The sequence below is a fragment of the Musa acuminata genome, chromosome BXJ3-7 (assembly GCF_036884655.1).
Source record: "Musa acuminata AAA Group cultivar baxijiao chromosome BXJ3-7, Cavendish_Baxijiao_AAA, whole genome shotgun sequence".
Taxonomy (NCBI): domain Eukaryota; kingdom Viridiplantae; phylum Streptophyta; class Magnoliopsida; order Zingiberales; family Musaceae; genus Musa; species Musa acuminata.
The window spans coordinates 21,480,086-21,505,528 of NC_088355.1; the positions used below are offsets into that span (position 1 = coordinate 21,480,086).

General features: G+C 38.8%; 2 protein-coding genes across 3 annotated transcripts; one reads left to right on the forward strand and one right to left on the reverse strand.

Annotated features, from left to right (window-relative positions):
- Positions 1-357: 357 nt before the first annotated feature.
- On the reverse strand, positions 358-24,927 carry LOC108951844 (glycerophosphodiester phosphodiesterase GDPDL6-like). Of its 2 annotated transcripts, none has more exons than XM_065160784.1 (10): positions 24,755-24,927; positions 6,250-6,358; positions 5,366-5,662; positions 4,580-4,689; positions 3,797-4,298; positions 3,222-3,263; positions 2,832-3,113; positions 2,274-2,413; positions 1,187-1,670; positions 358-691 (listed from the first exon to the last, which is right to left on the reverse strand). In XM_065160784.1, exons 2-10 carry the CDS (start codon positions 6,332-6,334, stop codon positions 387-389), a joined length of 2,247 nt encoding a protein of 748 aa, XP_065016856.1. In that variant the 5' UTR covers positions 6,335-6,358; positions 24,755-24,927; the 3' UTR covers positions 358-386. The 2 variants fall into 2 exon arrangements, with proteins under 2 accessions (XP_065016856.1, XP_065016855.1); XM_065160783.1 differs by lacking the exon at positions 24,755-24,927 and adding an exon at positions 6,455-7,491.
- Positions 12,588-14,213, forward strand: LOC103972868 (transcription factor MYB44). The gene has a single exon (XM_009387248.3). It carries the CDS (start codon positions 12,846-12,848, stop codon positions 13,938-13,940), a length of 1,095 nt encoding a protein of 364 aa, XP_009385523.3. The 5' UTR covers positions 12,588-12,845; the 3' UTR covers positions 13,941-14,213.
- Positions 24,928-25,443: the final 516 nt, after the last annotated feature.

The following is a 25,443-nucleotide window of genomic DNA, read 5'->3' on the forward strand; positions in this document are numbered from 1 at the left end:
CTGCCTTCAATTCATTTACGAATGTGCTTCAAGTTAAAATATTTCCGAGATCGGTTTTCAACGTAAATTGTTTTTATCGTAACGAAGTTTTTGAAGATGATTTTACTGCTGCACTAATTCACTAATTCACTTAAAAGAACTTGGACTCTTAGTGACCACCTCGATTCTAACATAAGTAATAGAACTTGGACTCTCAGCCTCCTCCATGTCTATCTACTAACAAAGCTATGCAAACATTATCCACCAGCTCATGAGATCTCAATCACCATTGATAACATCTTCATGTCACAGAAAACAGGAGAACAAATGCTGTTCTTATTAGTAATCCAATCGATTCGAGAACACACAGCCAACATTCACAAGTTGAATCAGATGAAGGCACCATATCAGAGAAACCTCAGCTGAACGAAGCTGAGCATCACTATCAAAAGAGAAAGAGCTGCGTTCACGGCGATCGCTGACTGTCCACTCCGTGGTGGCGAAGTCTGGGGTGCAGCGGTGACTGATGCCTTGTCAGAAAGATCTGCTACCGGCGGCAGTGGTGGATCTTGGATGTCGGCGACCGCAAGAACAGGCGCAGGGGCTTCGGCTGGAGGCAATGCTTCAGGCGAAACCAGTGAGAGGAGACTACCAGGCTCAACCGGTAAGATGGAGTAGGGCAATTTGGCATTCATGTTAGAGCATGGGCTCCCTACAAAAGATTCAATTTTAATCTCACATTGTTACACCTCAGGTACCAAGAGTTAATTGCTAAGACAATGATGAAATTTCAAGATCGAGTATACTTTGACAACAGTGTCTTTAAAGACACAAACAAACATAATTTATAAACATAGTAATAGTAGATCATATGCACTGAAAAACCTTAGTCAAACCAAGGCTTTAAATGTTGATCTCATACCAGCTCTGAAAAATTATTAGATTGATAAAATACTGGCACGCTAAGCAGTATTCTGACCAGCACCAATTGGCATTGAAATTTAAATACTAACTGGTGAGGTCCAGTTTTGATCTTTGGTCGGACCCATAAATATTGATTAATATGTATCACTCTGACCGGTATTAAAAACTAAGCAACAAACACAAAAGAATTACAGCAAAATTAGATGTTCTTATGGAGATCAATCCAATTTAGCGAAATCAGATTTTTAAAATAAGCTAAAACATGTATAAGTTTGATACTCACTCAAGTATGCGGCCAGAGTTGCTGGAAACTCGGTCGCAACACCATCAACTTGAACACCTGCAACATAGGTAGCGAGCTCAACCATGGGGTCCGAGAAGTAATCAAATGCTATTGCCAAGAACTCGTTCCTCAGGACCGAAACATAAACAGATATGTTTGCCGCATGCATCTTATCAACCACGCCAGTGAAGGCAGAGACGAAGAAGCCTGAGTCAGCAACAATAGATGATCTAGGAAGGTTAACTGCATCTGCAGAGTGTTTGATCTCATCAACGGTTGGCTTTGGAGCATCACTTATTGTCTCCTTAACATAGAGTACTCGTTTGTAGCCAGAATTTTTCTTGAATGCAGAGAGGACTGCCGTATCATCAGACTGGATTAACACTTGCTTTTTTGGTAGTTTGTCGTAACTGGCATTTGTCAATGCGGTGGAGACTGCTTCTACGATCCCAAGACCTTTCTTTGAAGCGAGGTAACCAGCATTCTGCATAATAAGTGGCATTGATTGCATAGGTGCCTTGAAAGGTGTAAATTTGTACACTGGATAATCAACTAACAGTGGTTTCACTTGATCCCTTGACATATGCAGGCATGTAAATATGTATATATGTGTGTCATGCACAAAGCTCCATCCCTGTTTAAATCTAGCAGATAAAAGTTTGATATCGATTGTATCTTTAGGACAATGAACCATCTGATGAAAATGTTGAAGGAAAGTTATGCAATAGAAAACAAAAAGACAAGTACTAGTCGTGTTCATCATCAGAACAGTTTGGGTTCATTTATTTACTTAGGATCTTGTGATAAACTGTTAAAAGTTTTTACCAACTAGGCTAAGCTAGCACCCTACATAAACACTTGACTTTTTATGGTCTTGAACTTATTCACCAGATTCAGGCTTAAACATGAGCACATGCTAATGAAAATCCAAAAGAAAACAAATCTCAAGAAAATCTTGATGACAAATTAAATTCCAAGTTCAAGTATAAATGGAGCAAATTGGTGTCCTTTTCCAACTGAAAAAATGCTAATATCATGTTCAACAGACATGCTGCTGAGAAATTATTTATAGCTGATTCATGTATACCTCTATGTTGATCAAAACTCCAGCGACTGTGCTCTTTTTTGCAAACTCCAAGAAGTCAGTCAGTGTCATGAACTTGCCCTGATTTTTGGCTGCTGGATTTCTTGCCAAGCCAGACTGAGATAATGGGGTTGTCAACTCCGCTGGAAGACATAACAAAAACATGAGATCGATAAGCTATGTTATTACTACTCCATAGCAACAAAATCAGTCCACAGAGAACATAAGCAAATAACAAGTTTCAAAGGTTATACAGGTCTAGAGAATTAGTAAACTAGCAAGGTATTAGAACATTACTGAAAAGAAAAAAGTTTGAGACACTTCCCAGATGAAAAAGAAATCGACACTACTAAGATCACTATTTTGGAAAGTTAAGCATGTTAGCATTTAGGATACTAAGAAAGATCTTCAACATAAGGGATGAATTAGTAGCTACTTCATCAAAGATTAGGTCACTGGTAAGTGCAAAAATAGTGCCAACTAACGACTTGATTATATACATAAATCCTTTACACTTCAATGTCATCGGCAAACATAAAGTCAACAATGTAAATTCCTTACGCTTCAAGCTCTGAATCTCACTCCATGTGAGGTCAAATGAAAAGATTCCATTTTCTTTTTGTATCTCAGGCACTACTGTTGCTCGGGGCATAAACGTTTTTATTGCTGTTGTGTGACCCATAAGATCAGCTGAATCCAAACAGAAGACTACTCCATCCTTTGACATCTGCACAGAACAGTCAAGTATGTCAGCACCATCTTCTGCTGCTTGTTGATAGGCAAGATCAGTGCACCCCGCAAAGACCCCACTGGCACCATTGTGTGTTATAATTAGCGGTCTTCCTGCATCAAAATATGAAGAAGTATAAAGCAAGCATCCAAGCATCACTAGCAACCAAAAGCATTTAGAATTCTACAACAATGGACTAACATCAAAATAATTAAATTTACCTTCAGTGGGCAGTGTGTTGTTCTTGTTGTGTGCCAAACAAGCTGCATCAAACAAAAGGCATAAATAAATATAGATAGTAAACTTCAGAACAAAATAATTTAAAAGGTTTCATGATGTAAATATCATTATTCTGTTTAGTTGAAGAATTTTAGATATTCACATAATAACACTTCAGAAAAACAAAGTTATTTGTCATTGCAGTAAAGTAAGTTATCAACTAGTCAAGGTTCTATTAGTTGAAAAAATAAAATTGATTTTAAAAAACTTAGTAGTAATTCTTTCTAAGTCTGTACTTATATTAAGACATTTAATTTGTTATTTCAGGTTCATTCCAGTATTATAACATAAATTTGACAGTGCTTTTCCTTTTTGCCTCCAATTATTTAAAATAAGCATTATTTATAAACAATAGAAACTGGATCTTAAACATACATAATGACCATATATAAGGAAAAAAATTGTTTGTTAACTTTGTTTATACATAAACATTTAAATAATAAGTTCTATAGCTATAGTTTTGGATAATGACATTAAAGATTTAAAATATATTGGCAGATAAGAAATATATGCCTACCCACAGCTTCTGATGCTGTCGAAGGAAAATCCGTAAGCACACCATCAACAGAGAAATTTGAGTTGTCAATAAACTGCAGGTACTCTGCAGTCGGATCAAAGCTATAGTTGTAACTTGCAGGCATGTCATTTGCAAAATTGGATGCATAAACTTCTAGGCCCAGGTTGTGAGCATCTGTGACCAAAGAAGTATGGGGCTCTAGATATTGATCTTTGTTAACGGGCCAGATGTAGCTTTTGGGAACAAGAATCCCAGAAGCAAATGACTTGATAGTGGAAAGATCATTTAGGAGAGCTTTATATGTTTGTTTAGCGGAAGGTTCCACATCATCCACTTCTAAGAATCGGAATATGAGCTTTGTCTTGCCACTTCTAAGCTTCCCACTCAGACTCTTCAGGAATGCTATTTCTGGAGAAGAGATATAGTCAATAACCATCTGTTCTGATGCTGTTGTAATGTAGGTTGCTACATCCTGTTTGTGTTCTTTAAAAAAGATGCTGTACTGCAAAAAATTTAAAAGAAAGTATTAAGTCAATAGCAGTATCAAATTTTTGGATAATTATCAAATATCATCTTGCTAGAAACAGACATGGGACACTTTAATGTGAACTTCTAAGAAGGAAACAGGTTTACAAGCCTCATGGACTTATCAAATTAGCAGCTACTTTCTTATGCCATATAGTCTAAGCTTGAAGGTTTCAGACAGAGAACCATCAAGGTTATTAATTGAGGGCAAGGTAGGTGTTAACTTATATCCACATTAACTAGGACTTTGATCCTTACCTGCACATTTATCCAAAACTGATAAGGGTGAAGCCCAGTGACATCTTCCACCATGGATATTGGTAAACTCCCATCAAAGACACTTGGTCGAGTAAAAATATTTTGAATCACTTCAAAACAAAAAAGTGAAGAAAGAAGAAATTAGATAATTCAGATATCCTAAGAAAAGGTCAAGGAACTAGTCATTACATGAATGAATGATCACAAATCAGTTCACACAGTATGAAGCAAAACCATGAGTACTATGTAATTCTATACATACATGTCTTGTTTATAAGAATCCACATGAATGAAGAAATTCATTGTAATCCACAAGAATAGAGCTAACTCCCGTAAATCAATAAGTTTGCACCAGAGATACAGTGAACAATGGAGGTAGTAATGTAATTGAGTGCCCTTGTATGTTACATATAATATAATATCAGATGCATGAAGTATGAATTTCCTACATGGATTGGGGCACAACTCACCTTGGCTCTTAAGGAACACTTTCATAGCCTAGTTTTTGGTATACTATGCAAACTTAATATATGATGATTGATTCAAAAATATTCTCACAAAAGGGACAACAAGTTTCCTTCGATGTAAGAATTATGTCTGCCTCAAGCTTCTAAAGCCACTTTGTTGATATCTAAATTTACTCCTTGAGATTAAGACACTTCACCTCAAGAGGTCACAACCACATGAAAATCAACCAAAAATTGTTGTATATTTCTTCCTTGTCACTACTGCCAGTTAAATAGACACTATAAAAACCACTGAAACTACAGAAACTGGTATACTCACATGAGACATTGTTATATATTTGGTCTGAAGTGAAATCAACTGAAAACCATCCAGTAAGAGGCTGTCCGTTTACAGAATAAGTTTTCTGCCCTTTAGGGAAGACAGATGAAATAGTTGTCGAATTATCAAGTCTCAAATCTGACTGGCAGATACCACCTCCATCTTTTGTTAATTGAAGATCACAAAGCAGAACCACATTTTTCAAACTTGTAGACTCTGCAATCTGGTATGCATATTGGCTAGACTCGGGGAAGATCCCAGAAAAGCCACCTCGCGCTACAACCACAGGAGCCTCACCTATAAAAAAAGATGTCTAAAATCATTATTTAATTTAATATAAGAGATAATTTACCAAAAAATGAAATAACACAAGATGATATTAGTAAATTAGGACATGAATAAAAAATCAAATCTTTATGTGTTGTGGGGAAAAAACACTTAAAATGTTAAGAGCAAAAATGTTATCATCACAATATCTCATCATACACAACAAACTGAGATACAAATGAATAATAGCCAGTCTGGACGTTTTGTTTCAGTAGTCAGAAGAAAGTTACTGTAATTTTTATAAACAAATTTTAAAGCTTCCACAGGCATGTCATAATATCATTTTATTGAAAAGCTAATTTGTTTCGCCAAATGGTGTGTGTATGCTCTTGGAAATGCAATTTAAGGTCATTACGGGTTCAAACTGTATAAATTCTAAATTGTTTGTATAATAAAGCTGTATATTTTTCTTCTTTTTCAATTTTGTTCTTGGACAAGCAACAAAAGCAGTACCTACCTATCACGTCTTGGAAGCTTAGATTGTCGCCTATCAAAACCCTACATCGAAGAAGATGACAGAACAGAGAGCAATCATACACACAGGGTTGAAATCATACCGCTCAAGGTCTGCCACTTTGCAGGAGGCTTCACAGCTGCGGCCCCATGAAGAAGCAAGATCAGCAGAAACACATTTAGCCTCATTCCCCCCGATTCCTAGAACGAATCCTGGAACCAGAAACAGAACAAATTTATTCCAGAACCAATGCTCAGATGATTTCTTCGTTGATAGAGATGGCAATCAAATTGGTCATTAAAACCAACCTCGCAGATTAGCAACTATGTTTTATGCGGTCCCCCAAATCAAAGGAAGGTTTCCTGGCGCTCAGGAAACCTGCAAACTATAAGAACGGAGAAGAAAGAGAATGCATGGAAGACCGATCCTACTTGCAAAAGAAGGCATGTTCATGAATTTATTCGTTGTTTTTTTGTTGTGGGGGAGGAAGAAAAAGTAATGGACGAGCTTAAATCTCTCTCTCTCTCTCTCTTACACATATCTTGGCGATGCACTTGTCCTCGAACCTGAAACCGCCATCCTACAAACGCGCTCCCTCCCTTCGCGAAAGCAAGAGAGAAGAACCAAGTTTGACCGTCCACGTCGTACGACATCCCCTCGCCCGTCGCAGACGATGAAGCTGGCGGCGGAATAAACCGGCCTTTTTCGGGCAACGTCTCCTCTGTACCCGCACCCTGAGGGAAACAACCGGTGATCTCATTCCCGGCATGCAATTGTAATCAGTATCATCTCTTCTCTTCTTTGTCTTCCACCACGCGTTGTTGATTCGCCGCTGCCAAGTATGGATCGCGTTTCTCTCTCTCTCTCTCTGCTGTGTATCTGGACAACTGAATCTCCGAGGACCATCAATTTTCTACCTCTTTGCTTGACATTTAACGAGAGGTCTACCAAGCTATTCGTTCGAATGGACACGGAGCACATTCATCGATTGCGACTCTCAGTCACAGAGTTCTAGCTGAACTATACGCTCATAATAAATATATCCAGTAGGAAGGATTTAAGCCAGTGAGAATCATCACTTCATACAGATTCAATGGCCATGAAAAAGACGGAAAAGGAATGACTTACAAAGATGACGAACTAAAAGAAGAGACATCATAAGAACTTACTATGATCCCCGAGTCCAATTGGATACAAAAAGAAGGTTGTTTTGACCGACAACGGAAGAACTGCATCAAATATTTCAAGGGACAACAACTCAAAAGTTAAATAGTCATGCCTAAATCCTGATAAAAATGAAAAAAAAAATAAATAGAGTAATTGACATCATAAGACGGCGCCGCAATACATACCATCACAGCCCAGAAAAATTCAGATAGTAATACCGACACTGGGAAGAAATCATGCGTTACGACTGTCCCTCCTTCCTCAAGTAACTTTAAATTTTTTTTATCTGCATAATTTAACTGTTTAGCCTTTTTTTTTTTAATAAAAAGTAACAGTCTAGTCGATAATTCATTAGGCTCCCATCAATATTTTTAAAAGTAGTAGATGATGTCAAGATTCCGAAAGACGAGCGAAACAAGATGCTCTCTCGAATATTACGATTGATAATATAAATCATAAAAATAAAAAAAATAGATATATTAAATTGAAATCATATAAACTATTAAATTAAGCAATGTTTTCAAAAGGAGTGAAATTTGAGATTCAGTCCTAACTGCTAAGCAGTGTTTTTTAACGATTGTTATGTTCTAAGCATGTTTTCGTATCGATGCGATGTTGGCCCCAACTTTCAACTCTTGAATTCTAACTCCACCTCAATAGGGTACAACAAGAAGTTGAAAGTATTACTACTTATAAAATGTGAAAGAGAGATCTAAGAAGAAGATAAAGAAGTAACCGACGATCATGGAGGAAAATAGAAACTAGAGAGAGAGGGTGGCGGATGAAGCTGTGTGTAGTGGCAGACGAAGGTAGGTGATGGACGAAGCAAACAGAGGTATAGTAACAGACAATGGACGAGTGATATAGTTTCACTTGTAGTATCTTTCACCGAATCGGACGCGAGCAGCGAGTGGGGTTGGGGCGTTAGGGTAAGTCATATTATCTGGTTCGATCGAACCAATTTACTCGTGCAATCAAACCCAAGCTTAAAGTCGACTCGATTTGGCTCAAGCGTTTGCCCGAGCAGTAATACTTGATTGAAATGTTGCAAAGGTCTCACCAACCCCTGACTGCCCTTTGAAAACACGGGGTCTGATCTATTGGTTTTGAGTTTGAGAATGAAAGAGCTCGAGTTGTAGGCTGAACAAACTCCTCCTCCTCCTCCTACTGTTGTTGTACATCCAGCAACTAATTTGGTAGGTAGGTCACGGAGAGAGTTAAACTGTGGCCAGATATTTATTTAACAAGAGAGAGACTGTCAGCTTTAAGTTTCTATACATGTTATTTGGGAGTCAGTGGGCTCCACGGGGTGATTGATGTCTGGCTGCAAAATCCTAATCCTCTTGCTGACCCTTCCTTGATAACTGTCCTCTCTCTTTTATTTATTGATTTATTTATTTTTGTCAACTATCCAAAAAAAGGCTGGATTGACTCAATGATTCAGAGTAAATTAACCCACAAATGATTTAAGTCTATCCAATTCATCAAGCCTTACAACAAACAGTGAGCACGCTTCGACAAATGAACTCCCAACATATTAATTTGCTATGCTTTCATTTGGGAAACCATTTTAGAAAGCAATCTCTCAGTGATCATAATAATTTCAGATATTCTTAGTGTCTTCGGATATTCTTCTGGACATTTTTCAAAAAGGAAGCTCACCAAACAACTAAATAGATTGAACATTGAGCAGTTAGCTACTAGAAAGCTAAAACAGTTTGACTATTAATTATCAAAGGAAATGCTATTGATAATGTGTTGATATCACAAGTTCAAGCTCTATGACTAACTGCTGACCCCAAAGTTAGGACAACATTACAGTTTCTGTTGTTGTTGATAGTAGAGTCAGACCAAGGACAATTTGTAAGGGGATCTTTCCCCTTGGTATGTTTGGCAATACAAAATTAATCAGCGACAGAATCTTGGAGGAAAGAAAATGTTGCAGCCCTGTGCACAACACCACCTTCTGTGTGCTCAGATTTAATTGGCATAGCATCATGCCCTCAATCAACACCACAAGACTACATTGGCTAAAAATGCACAAGTTGGCCTATTTGGAGGGCAATCCTTTTTTTCTACAACCAAGACACATTTACACACATGATTTCAAGCCCATCCTATGTATGATTTCACATAAAAGTACCCATACGAGATTAACAAAATACCTAATTCCTGAACAGGCTTTCAGTAAAACCAACAATTTTAAGAGCATGGACATTCTCGCTAAACAATAAATGAAGACTCTAAACATAATCAAGGGAGAATCCTGTTTAACTCAATTGTGCTTATAGAACTTGTCAAATTATATAGCTCTCTCTCTCTCTCTCTCTACCTATGACAAAAGTATAACCATGTTGGGCATTGCAATTTGTGTATAGGGAACAACAACATGGCCCACATGCTCATCATATGCAGTGCACATAAGAAGTCAAACCATTTTACATCAGTAATGCCCTTCACTAATTATTTTATTCTTCAACAATTTTCTCCATATGTTGAACTTAAACATCAGTATTTGGTTGTCACACATGGATGGATCCTGAAATATGGGTGAAACTATGAATTGCAGAGACATGAGCACCGAAAATAAATGGTCATTTTCCACCACCAAGAGAATAACAAAAAATAGGTGCCTTCAGTCTGGATGTGGAGTGTGGCTATGCTTAGTCAAGCAAGCAAAAATAGCCAACCCGAATGATGTCCAAAAACAGCCGACTTATGAGAACACTGTGAACTCTCACAGAAACTTCATTTTCTCTCCTATACTGGAATCTTTCAGCCCAGGCACAAACCATCTATGATCTGACAAATTGACCATTTCATCACCAACAACTGGTCTCATCACCATTTGAAGTCAATGACAAAACATAAATAACATATTATATAATTTATGCTTCCAATTAGGACTACACTCGTTTGGAAGCCTCATGCAATGGTGCAATGGATCATTCTCTAGTATTTAGAACTGCATAGCTCAAACATCATATGATGCTTCAAATTCTCTCTCTGTTCATCATAGAGTTTCACAGGTTTCCTTTTCCTAGATGTAGGACTTCACAGAAGGTGTTAGTGACATGCTTTTATAGGAAAAAACTGTAAATCTGACTATGAACTAAGTATTTCCTTGATATCATGTAGAGAAATAACGTGTAAAAATTAAATAGACGACTGCTAGATTATGAAAATCAATTTTCATCACCGAAACAAAGATAGAAACTTTGATTACTGAATCAATCAGGTGGGCGAAGACATCTTGATTCGGGCTCAACCACGTAGCTCGAGGTTAGGCGCCATCGAAACGATATTGACTCGGGTTCAACCCACATAGTTTGCTTATCTATAATGGCAATCAACCCAAAGAACAAGGAAGTCTACGACGGGTGGGGTTGATGGAACGGACCATATGTCGAACATGTAATCGGCAAGCTCGTGATAGGTTCCAATATAGGTATTCTTCTTTCGAAGGCTGCTCGCTGGCCGAGTGCAGGCAATAGGGGGAGGCCTCGTACCTCCCCATGCAACAACGATGTGGTAACGAATCATGCAATTCGAATGTAATCGATGGCGTTGATTTCTCTGACGGTATCCCACACAGTGCGGGAGTCGAAGTCTCTAATTGGGCAAACAAAAGAGACATGAATATGACGTTTGGAATTTGACCTTAGGTCTCCTTACTCATTCTTTAAAAAAGAAAAATTATCTTTTTGTGCACCCTTATCATATGAAAAAAAATTAATTTATCCCTATCTTCATACAATTTGTTATTACCTCTGTAGAGTCAAACGAGACTCTCATCACCCTCACATGAGGAAGAATGAAGCACGACGTTGACATCCCTCGCATTTTGAGACGGTCTAATAAAATTATTGTATCGTTTATTGCACAAGAGCAGAGACGATGGATCAAATGAGAGCTAAAAGTGAAGACAAAGGAAAAAAAAAGGGGAGACTATGATAGAGATGGATTCGAGCCGGGCAAAATGATTATTTATAAAAAAAATTTATATTTTTTTAAAGTTATAATACTTTGTGAAGATTTCTCAAAAGATATAAAATTTTTTCAAATTTTTTTAAAAAATAATTAATAATTTATCATCTTTCATATACTGTTAAATTAAAAATTATTTATTTATTTATTTATTTATTATTATTATTATTAGGATGAAGATGATGATGATAATGATGATGATGATGATGATGATGATGATGATGATGATGATGATGATGATGATGATGATGATGATGATGATATAGGTGACAAGGTAACAACTACTGGGGTGGCGAAGAGGCACTATGAGGTTGCACGTATGATTCTTGTGTGACGGTTGACTTCGTAGCCTTCGGTTTGTTTGCATAAGAAGAAGAATGTGTATGCCGACGTCCATGTGCTCCCATCACCGTTTCGTCTGCCACTCAAGGCTGAAGCGAGTCTCGCGAGCGAAAGCAAATTTTGGCATTTCCTCTCGCACGGGCCAAGTGATCAGGCTGGCTGGTGGCGCCTGTGACGGGAGACATGCTCGATCTACACGTGTGCGACGCCAACCGAAGCTGAACGGGCACGTGCTGCTCCAGCCACTCCCTTCGTGCTCGGTCTTGCTTCGTAACGCGCGAGATAGTTAAGACCAGCGAGGAGAGCAAGGGGTCCCTGGGTGAAGGACAGCTGGCGACGCGTAACCAATGCATGCCGAAGACACACGATTCCCCCAAATTTCGAATAATCCCTATTTTGTTCTTTTCTTCCCCAGCCTAGCAACACTTGACTGGGGGTAGTTATGACTGTTACCTAAACGACTGAAGGACGGAAAAAAGAAAGAAAATTGAAGTCCTTTCACAAGGAGAAAAAAGGAATCCCGCCTCCCCACTCGCATAAGACTGACTCATTTAGACGGTTACAAGCTCACGGAAACGTGTAGGAAAAGTAATCGAGCGCGGGCCGTGGGATGGGAGTCAGAGACAGGGAGGCCCCCTCTTCCAATCACAGCGGCTGCGACGAAGTACACGCAGAAAAAGCCAATACTAATACGACAGACTACTATTTAATTAATTGATAGTGAACTAAAGCGACCGACCCAAAACCATCCTTTCTTTATACATAACAAAATTGCTTTAGCTCGAAGACGGCGGGACGCACCAAACGCGAAGCAAGACCTTCATACCACTTCCCGCACGCCCCATCTTTTCTCCTTACAAATACCCATGACGTTATTGGAAGCAGCCGTCACACTCCTCCGAATGCCGTGGGGTGTGGGCGTCGGCCCACCTCGTCGATCAGGAAAAGAGAGGAAAATAACGGGAGCGGCGAGCGGACGACGCGTGTTAACCGCCAGCTGTATCCTAGCCAAGCCGCCTGAACTGGAAGGAAGCGGACGGGCGCGCACAACTAAACGCGCTGCTAGCCCAGTCACGCCGACCGACGGCAGCCAGTCACCAACCCCTGTGCCTCTGCCCTCTATAAACCCCGCTACACCGCGAAGCCCTCTCCTTCGTCCTCTCTCTCTCTCTCTCTCTCTCTCTCTGACCGATCGGTCGAATTATGCGGGGGAAGGTTGTCGATTCCATGATGGCGGCAACCGGGAGCAGCAGCAGCAAAGACGTCGATAGGATAAAGGGGCCGTGGAGCCCGGATGAGGATGCGGCGCTGCAGCGGCTGGTGCAGCGGCATGGGCCCCGGAATTGGTCGCTTATAAGCAAGTCCATCCCGGGGCGGTCCGGCAAGTCGTGCCGGCTGCGGTGGTGCAATCAGCTGTCCCCGCAAGTGGAGCACCGGCCTTTCACAGCGGAAGAGGACGAAATCATCATCCGAGCCCACCGCCGCTTCGGCAACAAGTGGGCGACCATCGCCCGCCTCCTCTCCGGCCGCACCGACAACGCCATCAAGAACCACTGGAACTCCACCCTCAAGCGCAAGTACACGCCGCTGTTCGGTGACGGCGGGTTCCAGCACTACTACAACACCATCATGGCGGTCAAGGCGGGGGCGGAGATCGATCATGAGGAGGCGGCGAGGCCGCTCAAAAGGGCCAGCAGCGACGGGTCTGTGCTCTTGTCGGGCAGAACAGGGATGTGCTTGAACCCTGGAAGCCCCTCGGGCTCTGATCTCAGCGATTCTGGCCATCACAGCCACCCGGTTACTGTAACCGGCGCCGTCATGCCTCCATCCTCTTCCCCTCACCAATCCCATCAGATGGAACAAATCACAGCTGCTATCACCGACACCACCACTCCCCTCATCATCTACGAGGATCCAGCAACCTCCCTCACCCTCTCCCTCCCCCTCCCCCTCCCCCTCCCCGGAACAGCTCACATGGACACCTCCTCCGAGCCACATCACCAGAGAAGCACCGACAACAACAACCACCAGAACCCGCTCCAACTGCTGCCGATCTCTGATCACACCCCGTGGCCGAAGCCGCAGCGGTGCTCCACCACGGCCTCCGCAGCTTCCGCCGAGGAGGAGCGGCGGCCGGAGCCTTTCCCTTTAAGCGCGGAGGTCCTGGCGGTCATGCAAGAGATGATCTGCGAGGAGGTGAAGTGCTACATGGCGGGTCTGGAGCACCATGAGGTGCGGCATGCAGAGAGGGTCCGCGACACCGATATCAATCGCATCGGACTGACAAAGATCGAATAACGTATCATTTATCCCAAGGAATCAATGGACGAAGGGAAGAACACTTGTCCAACAAAGAAAAAAGAAGGTCGACTTGTTGATCTCGAGGTCTTCATAATATAATAATATCTTTTTCACTTTTCCTTTGTTAAGGAAAAACAAGAAAAATATGTAGAGTGAAAGAAGCAGATGGAGGATGAGGTAGAGGAAAGAGTTTCGATGTCTGTTAGATGTAGACCTGCAAAATTACAAGAAAAAAAGAAAATGCAAAAAGGTTCACTCCTTGTTTCGTTCTGGACTCTCGTATCTACAGTTACACCGTTGAAATGTGTGTGGACTTGGAAGCAGGTGACAGTAACCGATAGTCTTTGCCACCCGATACTTTGATCATTCATTAACAACTACTGGCGGGATATGGGTGTGCCACAGTTGTATGTTTCTGAGGAGCATCAGAAGAATCAAATTTTGAGGTGGTCTCCAAAAAGAGAACAGCAATAGGTCAGGTCAGACTGACTCGAGTGCCGTGTGATGCAACACTGTGCACCGCTTCCTACCTGGGTTCTTCTTATCCGCAGGAATTAAAAAAAAAAAAAAAAGAATAATAAGACGTTCACGGCACGGATCGGAAGGTCAAAAAAAAGGTAGGCTTGTTTGATTAGTAGATGGTTTTGGGACTAAATAATGGGGGCATGCACTGGTTTTGATAGAGATTATCTATCACCTTGGTTGGATGCCAGTTGGATAGCAGTTTCTAGTTAATTTATTTGGCTTTCAGGTTTGACCATCGCACCCTAAGGCTTCCGAAATCGAAGAGACCATCTCCGTCTGTCTCTCTACTGGTTCGATGAGTCAACTTGGGATTCAAACATCATCGATTGCATAGAGTATCAAAAATGTCCATGATTTTTTATATTGCTCCAAATCAATAAATCAAAGACATCATTGTTGTTTTTTAGTGTCGTCACTTAACCATGTTAAATTCCACAAGTAGACTTTTACCATCTCCGTCAACATCTTCTTTGAAGATTCTTTAGCCATTCTCCATCAACATCTCTAGGTAGGTCTTCTGGCGGAGGAGAGCCAGCGACACTTGAAAAGCCAAAACGCATAATCAGCAAAATGCCAAGACTGATTAATTCACAAATTTGGGCTCAATAAGAAGGTCGAATGTTTGTGGACAAGAATGAAAACAGGTTGAGGTAAGACCAGTTTGGCCAAAACAACAAAGCCAACAGATCCCATCAAAACAATGGCAGAGAGCCGATAGTTACCTCACATTATGTTTGACAGCATTTGATTCAAGAACAAGCTTAAGGGATAAAAGGGAAGACAGGGAATGCAAAATTAATCAGACAAGACATTTTCATTATAAAAAGAACATACCAAGGGAAGCTTCATTTAGGCAAAGGTAAGAATATACAAGTGGAACTGCCTGTAGATGATCACGTTCCAGCGGCAAGGTCACCTGAGTTTGTGTCCGAAACATAACTCTCCCTATTCCCCAAGGTATTGGATACATGTAGGCAGCACCCATTTCTTCCAATTTATCACTTACGAAAACCTTCTCAACATCTTGCTTTAAATGCGGGAAGGTTGCCCATCGCACATCCAACAACGAGCTTTCGTCTCATCCTCAACCTCTTGAGCCTTCACTAGAGCACTCTTAAGATTTCCCAACAACCCCCTCTAGAAGATAACAACCTGCTATACATGTAATCAAATCAAATAGTTAAGTTAGAAATTAATTTTTATTTTTTTATTTATCACTGTAATTTAGAAAATATTAATATTATTTTTTTGTTTACTATTACGAATTAAGAAATGACTATCAAGCATTTCAAATAGAGTGATATCATATTTATTAGTATATTAAATAAAAATAATTCATATTAAATAAATATAAAAATTAAAATAAATTTCCTTCAATGGAAGTTCACCTCCTCCTATTTAAGGAAAGAGATTTCTCTTTTTCGAGAAGTTACATCTTATTGACGAGAGATAGGTTTCATACCTTTCTTGAAATTAAAAGTTTTTATTTTGATTACTTAAATATTAAAATTTTTATAGTTTGAAAATATTTATTATTCTTTTTAATGCCAAAATATTTATTGTTGGATTAAGATATGTTATCTGAAGTTTTTAAAGGATTCTTCAATCCTCTTAAAGGTTTCTTTGGATTTAAATACACTAAAATTATACATGTTTTATGTATTGAATACATGATATTTAATTCTTCATATTTGGATTAGGTATGTTATTTCCTCGTATTGCAGTTTACCTTTTAATTTTATCTGGATTAAAATATTACTATTAGTAGTTCAAAATATATATATATATATATATATATATATATATATATATATATATATTTCTTAATCCTTTAATGGTTAAAATTTTTATTGCTAGATTATAATATATTATCTTAAAATTTTTTATCCTTGTTAAGATTTATAATTTTATAATTTGATTAGATTATGTTGAAATTATTCATGTTCATATATATTGAAAATATGATTTTTATTAAAAAAATAATTTCTAATTCTTATTAAATTTAAAATATCATTTCCTTGTATTGAAGTTTATCTTTCAATCTTATTCTTTAATATGTTATGTTTTAATATATTATTATTAATAAATATATATTGTTATAATTAAATATTAATGAAATTGGATAGGCATAGGGTTAGAATAGCCCGCAAACTAGGCCCAACCCATAAGTCAAGCCACAGCCCATTAGCTAGGCCCAATCAGTAGACTAGGGCCAACCCATAGGCTAGGCTTAACCCGTGGGTCAGGCCCTAGCCCATAGGCTAATCGAGTCCAACCCAACATGGGCAATCATGTGTGACACATATGATTAATCCATGGGCCAAAGTTGGCCCAACCTACTATGGTGCATGTACAGTTATGTGCAGTGCACATGACCAGTATATGAGTCGGTCTAACCTACTCTAATATTATGTAATTGTTTGAATTGAACCCAAACATTAATTGAACTAAACCAAACTTGATTAGTCTAGATCAATTCAAGGTGATTCTGAATTGGTTTGACTTATTCAAGTCAGTTTAACACAGTGATTTAAAAAGGAGCTCAAGCGCTCGCCTAGGTGCTGGGGCGAGGTGAGGCCCGAGCGCCTCGCTAATCTCCCAGGTTGCGCGCTTCAAACAAGCGCCGCCTAAGCGCTCGCCCGAGCCCAAGCGCTAAGCGCTTCGGGCGAGCGCCTGGGTTAACCAAGGCGACCGAACCAGGATTTTAGGTTTGGTTCGGTCTTGGTTCGATCTCTGATGGTTAGTTGGTTCAATCGAACCAACTAAAATTGATATAAGTGAGAACCCAACCCTAACCCTCGTCGTCGCTACTATCGCTCCTGATCCCGATCTCGCTGCTCGCCGCTGTCGCTGCTCGCAAACGCTGCTGCTGTCGTTGCTCACAAACGCTGCCTCTATCGCCGCTCGCGCCTCCCGCTGCTCGCCGCTCCTGCTCCCGCTCGTCGCTATCGCTGCTCGCAAACGCTGCCTCTGTCGTCGCTCGTGCCTCCCGCTGCTCGCCGCTCTTGCTCTCGCTACCACTGCTCGCGGCTGTCGCTGCTCGCAAACGCTGTCGCTGTCGTCACTCGCGCCTATAGCTGCTCGCAAACGCTGTCGCTGCTCGCCGCTCCCGCTCCCGCTACCGCTGCCGTTGCTCGCCGCTGCCACTACTGCTGTCGCCACTCGCCGCTACCGCTACTGCCTCCTCTTTTCTCAGTCAGCAGGCTTATACTATTAATATTAAGTTTATTTGAAATGATTAATTTTCAATACTGTTAACAGATTAATAATATATTATTTTGATTTTAATGTTGTTAATTTTCATTTATTTGAAATTATTGCTATGTTTCAACATAAATGACAAGTGTAGAGAGCAACTCAATAGAGTCTCCAATGGTATAAAAAAAAATCCTGCATGGAAGTATAATTATTTGAAGGATCCGAAAGATCCTAATGCAATGACTTGCATATTCTACGATAAGACTACTAGAGGTGGTCTTTTTCATGCAAAACAACATATAGTAGGAAATTTCAAGAATGCAATAGCTTGCAAAAAGTGTCCACTTGAGGTAAAAGAAGAGTTGTTGAGTAATATGAATGAAAAGAAGACACAAAAGAATAAATCTTATGGGAATTTACCAGAAGACAATGTTGAACATCTCAGGGATGAAGAAGAAGATTATTCTATTTTTATTAACCCAAGTAAAAAAAGAGTATACGACAAAAAAGGAAAAGAAGTTATGAGTACTAAGAAAGGTAAAAAAGGACCGATGGATCTATATATGTTTCAAGGATCCCAGAAACAATAAGGGCAAGCAGGAGGCTCAAAATTTAGACAAACAAATATAAGTGATGCTTATGATAAAGAAATAAGAGGAAGAACAATTCAGCACATTGCTCGCTTCTTCTATCAGGCTGGTCTTCCCCTTAGTACAACTCGTTTAGACAGTTTTAAGGATATGATTGAAGCTATTGAAAAATATGGTGCAGGATTAAACCTCCAAGTTATTATGAGATGCGAATTCCATTGCTGCAAAAAGAGTTGAATTATACAAATGACTTACTAAAGGGTCATAAAGAATCATGGGCAACACATGGTTGCTCTATTATGTCAGATGTTTGGACTGACAGGAGGCGTAGGAGTATAATTAATTTTATAGTTAATTATTCTTTAGGGACTATGTTTGTGAAGTCAATAGATGCTTCATCTTTTGTAAAATCTAGAGACAAGATATATGATTTACTTGACAACTTCGTGGAAGAAATTGGAGAACAAAATATCATTCAAATCATAACCGACAATGAAATCAACTATGTTTTAGCTGGTAATATTCATCTTTTGAATTTGTTAAATATTTTATCTTCAATTAAGTGTGTTAAACTCTTAAGTCTTATCATTTTTGTTATCCTTTGTCTCAGATAAATTGCTTGAATAAAAAAGACAACACTTGTATTGGACTCAACACTTGTATTGGACTCTATGTGCAGCACATTGTATTGATTTAATGTTGGAGGATATTAGAAAGATCTTAGAAATCAAGAAAACCTTAGAAAGGATAGTTTTTATTGTTGGATTTCTTTATAATCACGTTGGGGCTTTGAATATGATGAGAGAAGTTACAGGAAATAAAGAATTAGTGAGACATGGTGTCACTCGATTTGCTACTTCATTCTTGATATTATAGAGTATGCATCGTCAAAAACATACTCTGAGAAATATGTTTACCTCTGAGAAATGAGTGACAAGCAACCGTGCAAAAGAAGCAAAAGGCAAGAGGGCTGCTAATATCATCTTAATGCCATCATTTTGGAATCATATAGTTTATATATTAAAGGTAATGGACCCTCTTGTTCGAGTCCTTCGGTTGGTGGATAATGAAAATAAGCCTGCAATGGGATATATTTATGAGGCTATGGAGAGAGCAAGGGAGACGATTAAAAGATCTTTTAATGAAAATGAAGAAAAATATGAGAAAATTTTTACAATCATTGACGAAAGATGGAATTGTCAACTTCATCGTCCCTTATATGCAGCAGGATATTATTTGAACCTTGAATTTTTTTATAAGATTAAATCTGTTGAATTTGATGTAGAAGTTTTGAGTGGGTTATATCAGTGCATTGCAAGATTAGTTCCCAGCCTTGAGGTTCAAGATAAGATTATTCATGAATTATCTTTATATAAAAATACCGAAGGTCTTTTTGGAATTCCAATTGTCGTTCGATCCAGGACAACTACGTCTCCATGTATTAATAATTTGATATAATTAATTTCATATATGTTATGTTACTATGTTATTGCTAATAATAACATAAATTTTACAGCTGAATGGTGGAGTCTATTTGGAAATTCCACCCCGAACTTACAATAATTTGCTATCAAAGTACTTAGTTTGACATGTAGTACTTCGGGTTGTGAGCGAAACTGGAGTGTCTTTGAGCATGTAAGGATCACTAAATATTTTTGTTTTAATTAATTTATTTATTTAGATATATATATTAATATATTTTTAAATTATATGACATGACAGATTCACTCGAAGAGAAGAAATCGGTTAGAATATCAACGATTGCACGATCTTGTTTACATAAAGTATAATCAAGCTTTGAAGGCTCGTCATGATTTACAAAATAGATTTGATTTAATCTCATTGCAAGATATTGATGATTCAAATGAGTGGTTAGTAGGAGAAATGTGTGCTAACTTGCAAGATGCTGAAGACGAGCTTGTATTTGAAGATGATAGATTGACATGGGGAGATGTGGCAAGAGCTTTAGGTGCTGGAGAATTACAAACATATACAAGACAGATGTCAAAGAGAAAAATGAGTGCAAAAGCATTAAACTCGGCTCGTGCTATTGTTGAAGACATAGAAAATGAAACATATCTTGATGAAGAGGAAGGAATCGAAGGACAAGAGGAAGAAGACGAATTCATTGAAGATGATTTGTATGAAAATGACGATAATATTGATTATGATGAATGACTTTAATGTAAAATTTTATTATTTTGAATTTTGAAACTTTTTGTTAATGTGACATTGTGATTTTGTATCTTAGATTTTCTTAATTTAATAGCATATTTTTATTTAAAATTTTAAATAATTATATTTATTAATTATATTATATATTTTTATATTTTAACGCAGGCGCTTCGCTCGGGCGAGCGCCTAGTGCCTCGAGCGTTTTTGGACCTTGGCGCTTAGCGCTTTTTAAATCACTGGTTTAACCTAAATTGAACATAATCTAATCCAAATTATACTAGTCTAGGATGGTTTCAGATCAGTTAAATGAAGATTAAAGATCGGTTCAATTAGGTTCTAATAAATCAAGTTCAATCGGATCGATTGAACTAGGGTTCAAGTCAATTGAGGGCTAATTTGTATTATTTGATATTGATGATATTTGAAAGATATGTTTTAAATGTGTTATTTCATCTCGATATAGACATAACCAGTGTGAGATTATGTTATTTTCCTACCAAGGGTAGGTAGGGCGATTCCGTTCGGGAATTAACAAGCCATTAGATGTGATGGCTGGACGGTTCCTCCATCCGCTATTAGGAGGAACGTGTCACTTTGGCGGGTGAGAGACACCACTCCATCTGCTGTTGGGAAGCGATTCCCTTCAGGAATTAGCAGGCCGTTAGACGTGACGGTTGGACGGTTCCTCCATCCGCTGTTGGGAGGAACATGTCCTTACTTTGGCGGGTGAGAGACACCACTCCACCCGCTGTTGGGAGTGCAATATGAGTTTGCCTCCATCTACTGTTGGAAAAACACAAACTTATCCCCTAGGATAAAGCCACTCCATCCGCTGTTGGGGGAGTGCTCCTTCGGGTATTTGATATATGTCAATGGGATGATTGATTTTTTATTATGTATTTATTTTGAGTTGACTTTTGGGGTTCCTACTCAGCGTTGCTGAATTTTTCTTATTTTTGATTTTCAGAGTAGCCTCCCACTAGCACTAAATAGGATTCCAATAGAGAGCGGACCTTCCTCTACTGCTCGGTAGAGCCATTTGAATGATTCTTGGAGTTAACATCACTATGTTTACTTTTCTACTTATGATTTGATGAATAAATAAATTATAATAAATATTTATAAATAATGAATAAAGTGATGCTTATTTACTTGGCTCTGAATGTGTGAAAAGATGTGATCCAAAAAAAAAAATCTAGGACGTGATACCTTTTTATGGTATCAGAGCATGATCTAGAGACCGTAGGTGTTTAAGTCCCTTGATTGACTTTAATCAATTTTTGTATTTAACCTATTGTAGGAATAATGGAGCCAATTCCAGAGAATAACGATCCTGTCACTCGGGGTGCTCATGGTCACAATGCTACTGGTCTACGCACTCGGAGAGATGTTCGAGCAAACAATAACTTTGAAGTTTCACACATCGTTGAGCAAATCCAGTCCTCACGTACACCTGTCACTGATTATGTGCCAGCTTCTCCAACTTCACAGAATGCACCTCATGCCCCAGCACCCGTCAATGCTCCAGATGACGTACACGGAATCCTCAATGCTATTAAAGGATACTTTGAGCATCGGAAAGAGCGAGATGGAATTCCGTAGGGTATAAATAATACATTGGATCACTTTAAGAGATTGGGACCACCAATTTTTTAGGGCAAATCAAATCCAATCTTTGTTGAACGTTGGATTTGTCAAGTGGAGAAGACATTCGAAACTATCGAATGTAAGGAAAATCAGAAAGTGCCTTTCACTTCTTTCATTTTGGAAGGGAAGGCAAAAACTTGGTAGACCTAAAAAAGGAGGATGCTAGAGGCCAGAGGTAATGTGATGACTTGGGAGGAGTTTAAAGATGCATTTTATGAGCAGTTCTTTTCCGATTCAGTTCGCTTTGAGAAGCAACAAGAGTTCCTTAACATCCACCAAGGAAGTAGAATCGTAAAGGAATATAATCATTATTTCATTGAACTGGCTCAATTCTCTCCACATATTGCTTTTAATGAAAATCAAAGAGCTTGTTATTTTGAGAGAGGACTTCGATCATCAATTAGAAAGTCCATTGCAGTATTGATTTTACTAATATATGTTGAAGTGTTAAATCGAGCTTTGGTGGTGGAGAAATTGGATAATGAACAACAACGAGCAAATGATCGAAAGCGATCTTTTAGTACCACACCATCGACATATGGGGGATCACACTCTGGACCTTCAAAGAAAGGCAAGGGCAAACAGTTTAGGCATCAACAGGCAAGAGCTCCTAGTAATCAAGTCGTCATAAGATGCTACTTATGTGGGAAGACGGATCATGTTTCCGCCTCATGCCCCATGGGACAACGTGTATGCTTTATTGTCAACAACTAGGGCACACGTCAAAGGATTTCCCTCAGAAGGAATATCAACGCCAAGCTCCACCCCAAACAGTTGGATAGCAACAACTAAGACTCAAAGAAGGAGGTCAAGCGAGAATCTATGTATTGACCCACTAGGATGTTGAAGCCTCGGGATCTATTATTAAAGGTATCATCACACTCTATGGTATGCCTGCATATGTGCTTATAGATTCTGTTCTACGTATTCTTTTATATCACCCTATTTTACTATGAAACTGCATAGGAATCGTGAAACAATGAGTAATGCATTAATGGTAGTAACACCAGTTGGAAACTCTTTGATAGTTGATCATATATATAAAAACTGTATTATTACTATTGAAAGTCACAAATTGTTAGTAGATCTTATTCTACTAGAATTTCAAGATTTCGATGCTATCTTGGGTATGGACTGACTTAATGGTAGTAACACCAGTTGGAAACTCTTTGATAGTTGATCATATATATAAAAACTGTATTATTACTATTGAAAGTCACAAATTGTTAGTAGATCTTATTCTATTAGAATTTCAAGATTTCGATGCTATCTTGGGTATGGACTGACTTTCAGTATATCATGCAAGTGTCGATTGTTTCCAGAAGACCGTTACTCACCCCTAAATCAACCACCTTTTAAGTTCATTGGGATTCAAGAAAAACTCCCTTCTATTATTTCAACTTTGAGTGCTACCCAACTATTACTGAAAGGATGTAAAAGAAACTTAGCCTTCATTTCTGGAGAAGAATCTAAGAAGCCAGTATTAAAGGACATCCTCATTGTACGGGATTTTCCATATGTTTTTCCTGAAGATCTACTTGCATTGCCACCGAATAAGCAGATTGAATTTACGATTGATCTTCTACCTGACACTGCACTTATTTCTAAACCTATGTATAGAATGACATTAATTGAGTTGGCAAAGTTAAAGAAACAAATCCAGGAGCTTTTGGAAAAGGGTTTTATTCGACCTAGTGAAACACCTTGGGGTGCCCCTATCCTATTTGTGAAGAAGAAAGATAAATCTATGCGACTATGCATCGATTATAAACAACTCAACCAAGTGACCATGAAGAATAAATATCCTCTTCCCTGAATAGATGACCTATTTGAACTACTTCAAGGTACTAAGTATACTTGAAGATTGATTTGAGATCCTGATATCATCAACTGAAGATAAGGAAATGAGACATATAGAAAACTACTTTTAGAATAAGATATAGTCATTATGAATTCTTAGTAATACCTTTCGGACTCACAAATGCACCGGCTACCTTCATGGGTCTTATGAATAAGGTGTTTCATCCTTATCTTGATAAATTTATAATTATGTTCATTAATGATATCTTAATCTACTCCAAAAGCATAGTAGAGCATGAACACTATCTTAAGATGGTTTTGGAAGTCCTAAGGTAAGAGAAACTATATGCCAAATTAAACAAGTACAATTTCTAGCTCAATAAAATTATGTTTCTGGGTCATGTAATTTCAAGTACCGGTATATATGTTGACCCTTACAAATTGAAGTCGTGTTAAAATGGAAGCAATCTTCTAATGTTTCAGATATTAGAAGCTTCTTGGGTTTGGTTGGATATTATTGAAGATTCGTAAAAAGTTTTTCAAAAATAACAGTACCATTGACCAGGTTGACACAAAAGAATATAAAATTCGTGTGGGATAATAAATGTCAACGAAGTTTTCAAGAATTGAAGAAGAAATTTATTTTATAGTCTATAGCGATGGCTCACTACAAGAGCTTGATTGTATTCTAATGCAAAACGAGAAGGTAATTGCTTATGCATCTATGCAATTAAATCATTGTAAGAAGAACTATCCTACTCATATAAGATTCGGTCCAATAAAAATCATCTCTAAGATTCGATCGCCAATTTTTTTTCCTAGAAGCAAGAAAAAGATAGAACAATTGCGATCAGATCCCAGGATCAGAACCCTCACCTTGTATAGATTTCCTGATCTCTAGCGTGAGGGCCGTGAGGTAAGCCGATCTCCGATTCCTCGAGGGCTGTTGCATCCTCCCCATCCCCGAGGCACGGAAGCATTAAAAGGGGGCAAATGCGAAACCCCACCCTCAGGAACTCTCCCCTCCCTCACCCTAAGCCCACTATCGCCTTGGGCTGCTTAAGGATGAAGGGCTTTCTTTATTAATGTCCGCCTTTATATAGGCGTCGGACGATGACATGTCGGCTCCAATTGCTCCGTCGCCCAAAACGTAGGTTTTCCGCCTATATAAAACCATATGATATGATGATGACGTGTCAGTAATAATCACTCTTTTATCCCAAACGGACGTTCAAGAGAATAGTTATTATCGAGTGAACGGAAATGCGTAAGTATGAGTTGAATTACCATTTTGTCCAAAAGCAAGTAATTCGAATCTGCTATATATAATACCCTTCTCCAGGTTATGGAAGTCTGCACAATCCATCATTCTCAAAGACTTCGACTTGATGTCTGTGAATTCATGACACTTGGATTGTATCATCAGCTGAATTGGTCAAAGTAGAAAGTGTTAGTGTAAACACCTTTTTTTCTATTTAGTGTAAACACCCTTTTTCTTAGCCGTGACCCGGGAGGTCGTCTCGGCTCGTTCGGGGGTCCGAATGGCGGGGATCTCCCTGGGGCGG

Coding starts and splice junctions, on each gene's coding strand:
- LOC108951844 (XM_065160784.1), bottom strand. CDS start 6,334: ATGAGGCTAAATGTGTTTCTGCTGATCTTGCTTCTTCATGGGGCCGCA. Junction 2,414..2,831: donor TGAGATTCAGAGCTTGAAGC/GTAAGGAATTTA, acceptor TATGTCTTCCAG/CGGAGTTGACAACCCCATTA. Junction 1,671..2,273: donor GAGTTTTGATCAACATAGAG/GTATACATGAAT, acceptor CTTATTATGCAG/AATGCTGGTTACCTCGCTTC.
- LOC103972868 (XM_009387248.3), top strand. CDS start 12,846: ATGCGGGGGAAGGTTGTCGATTCCATGATGGCGGCAACCGGGAGCAGC.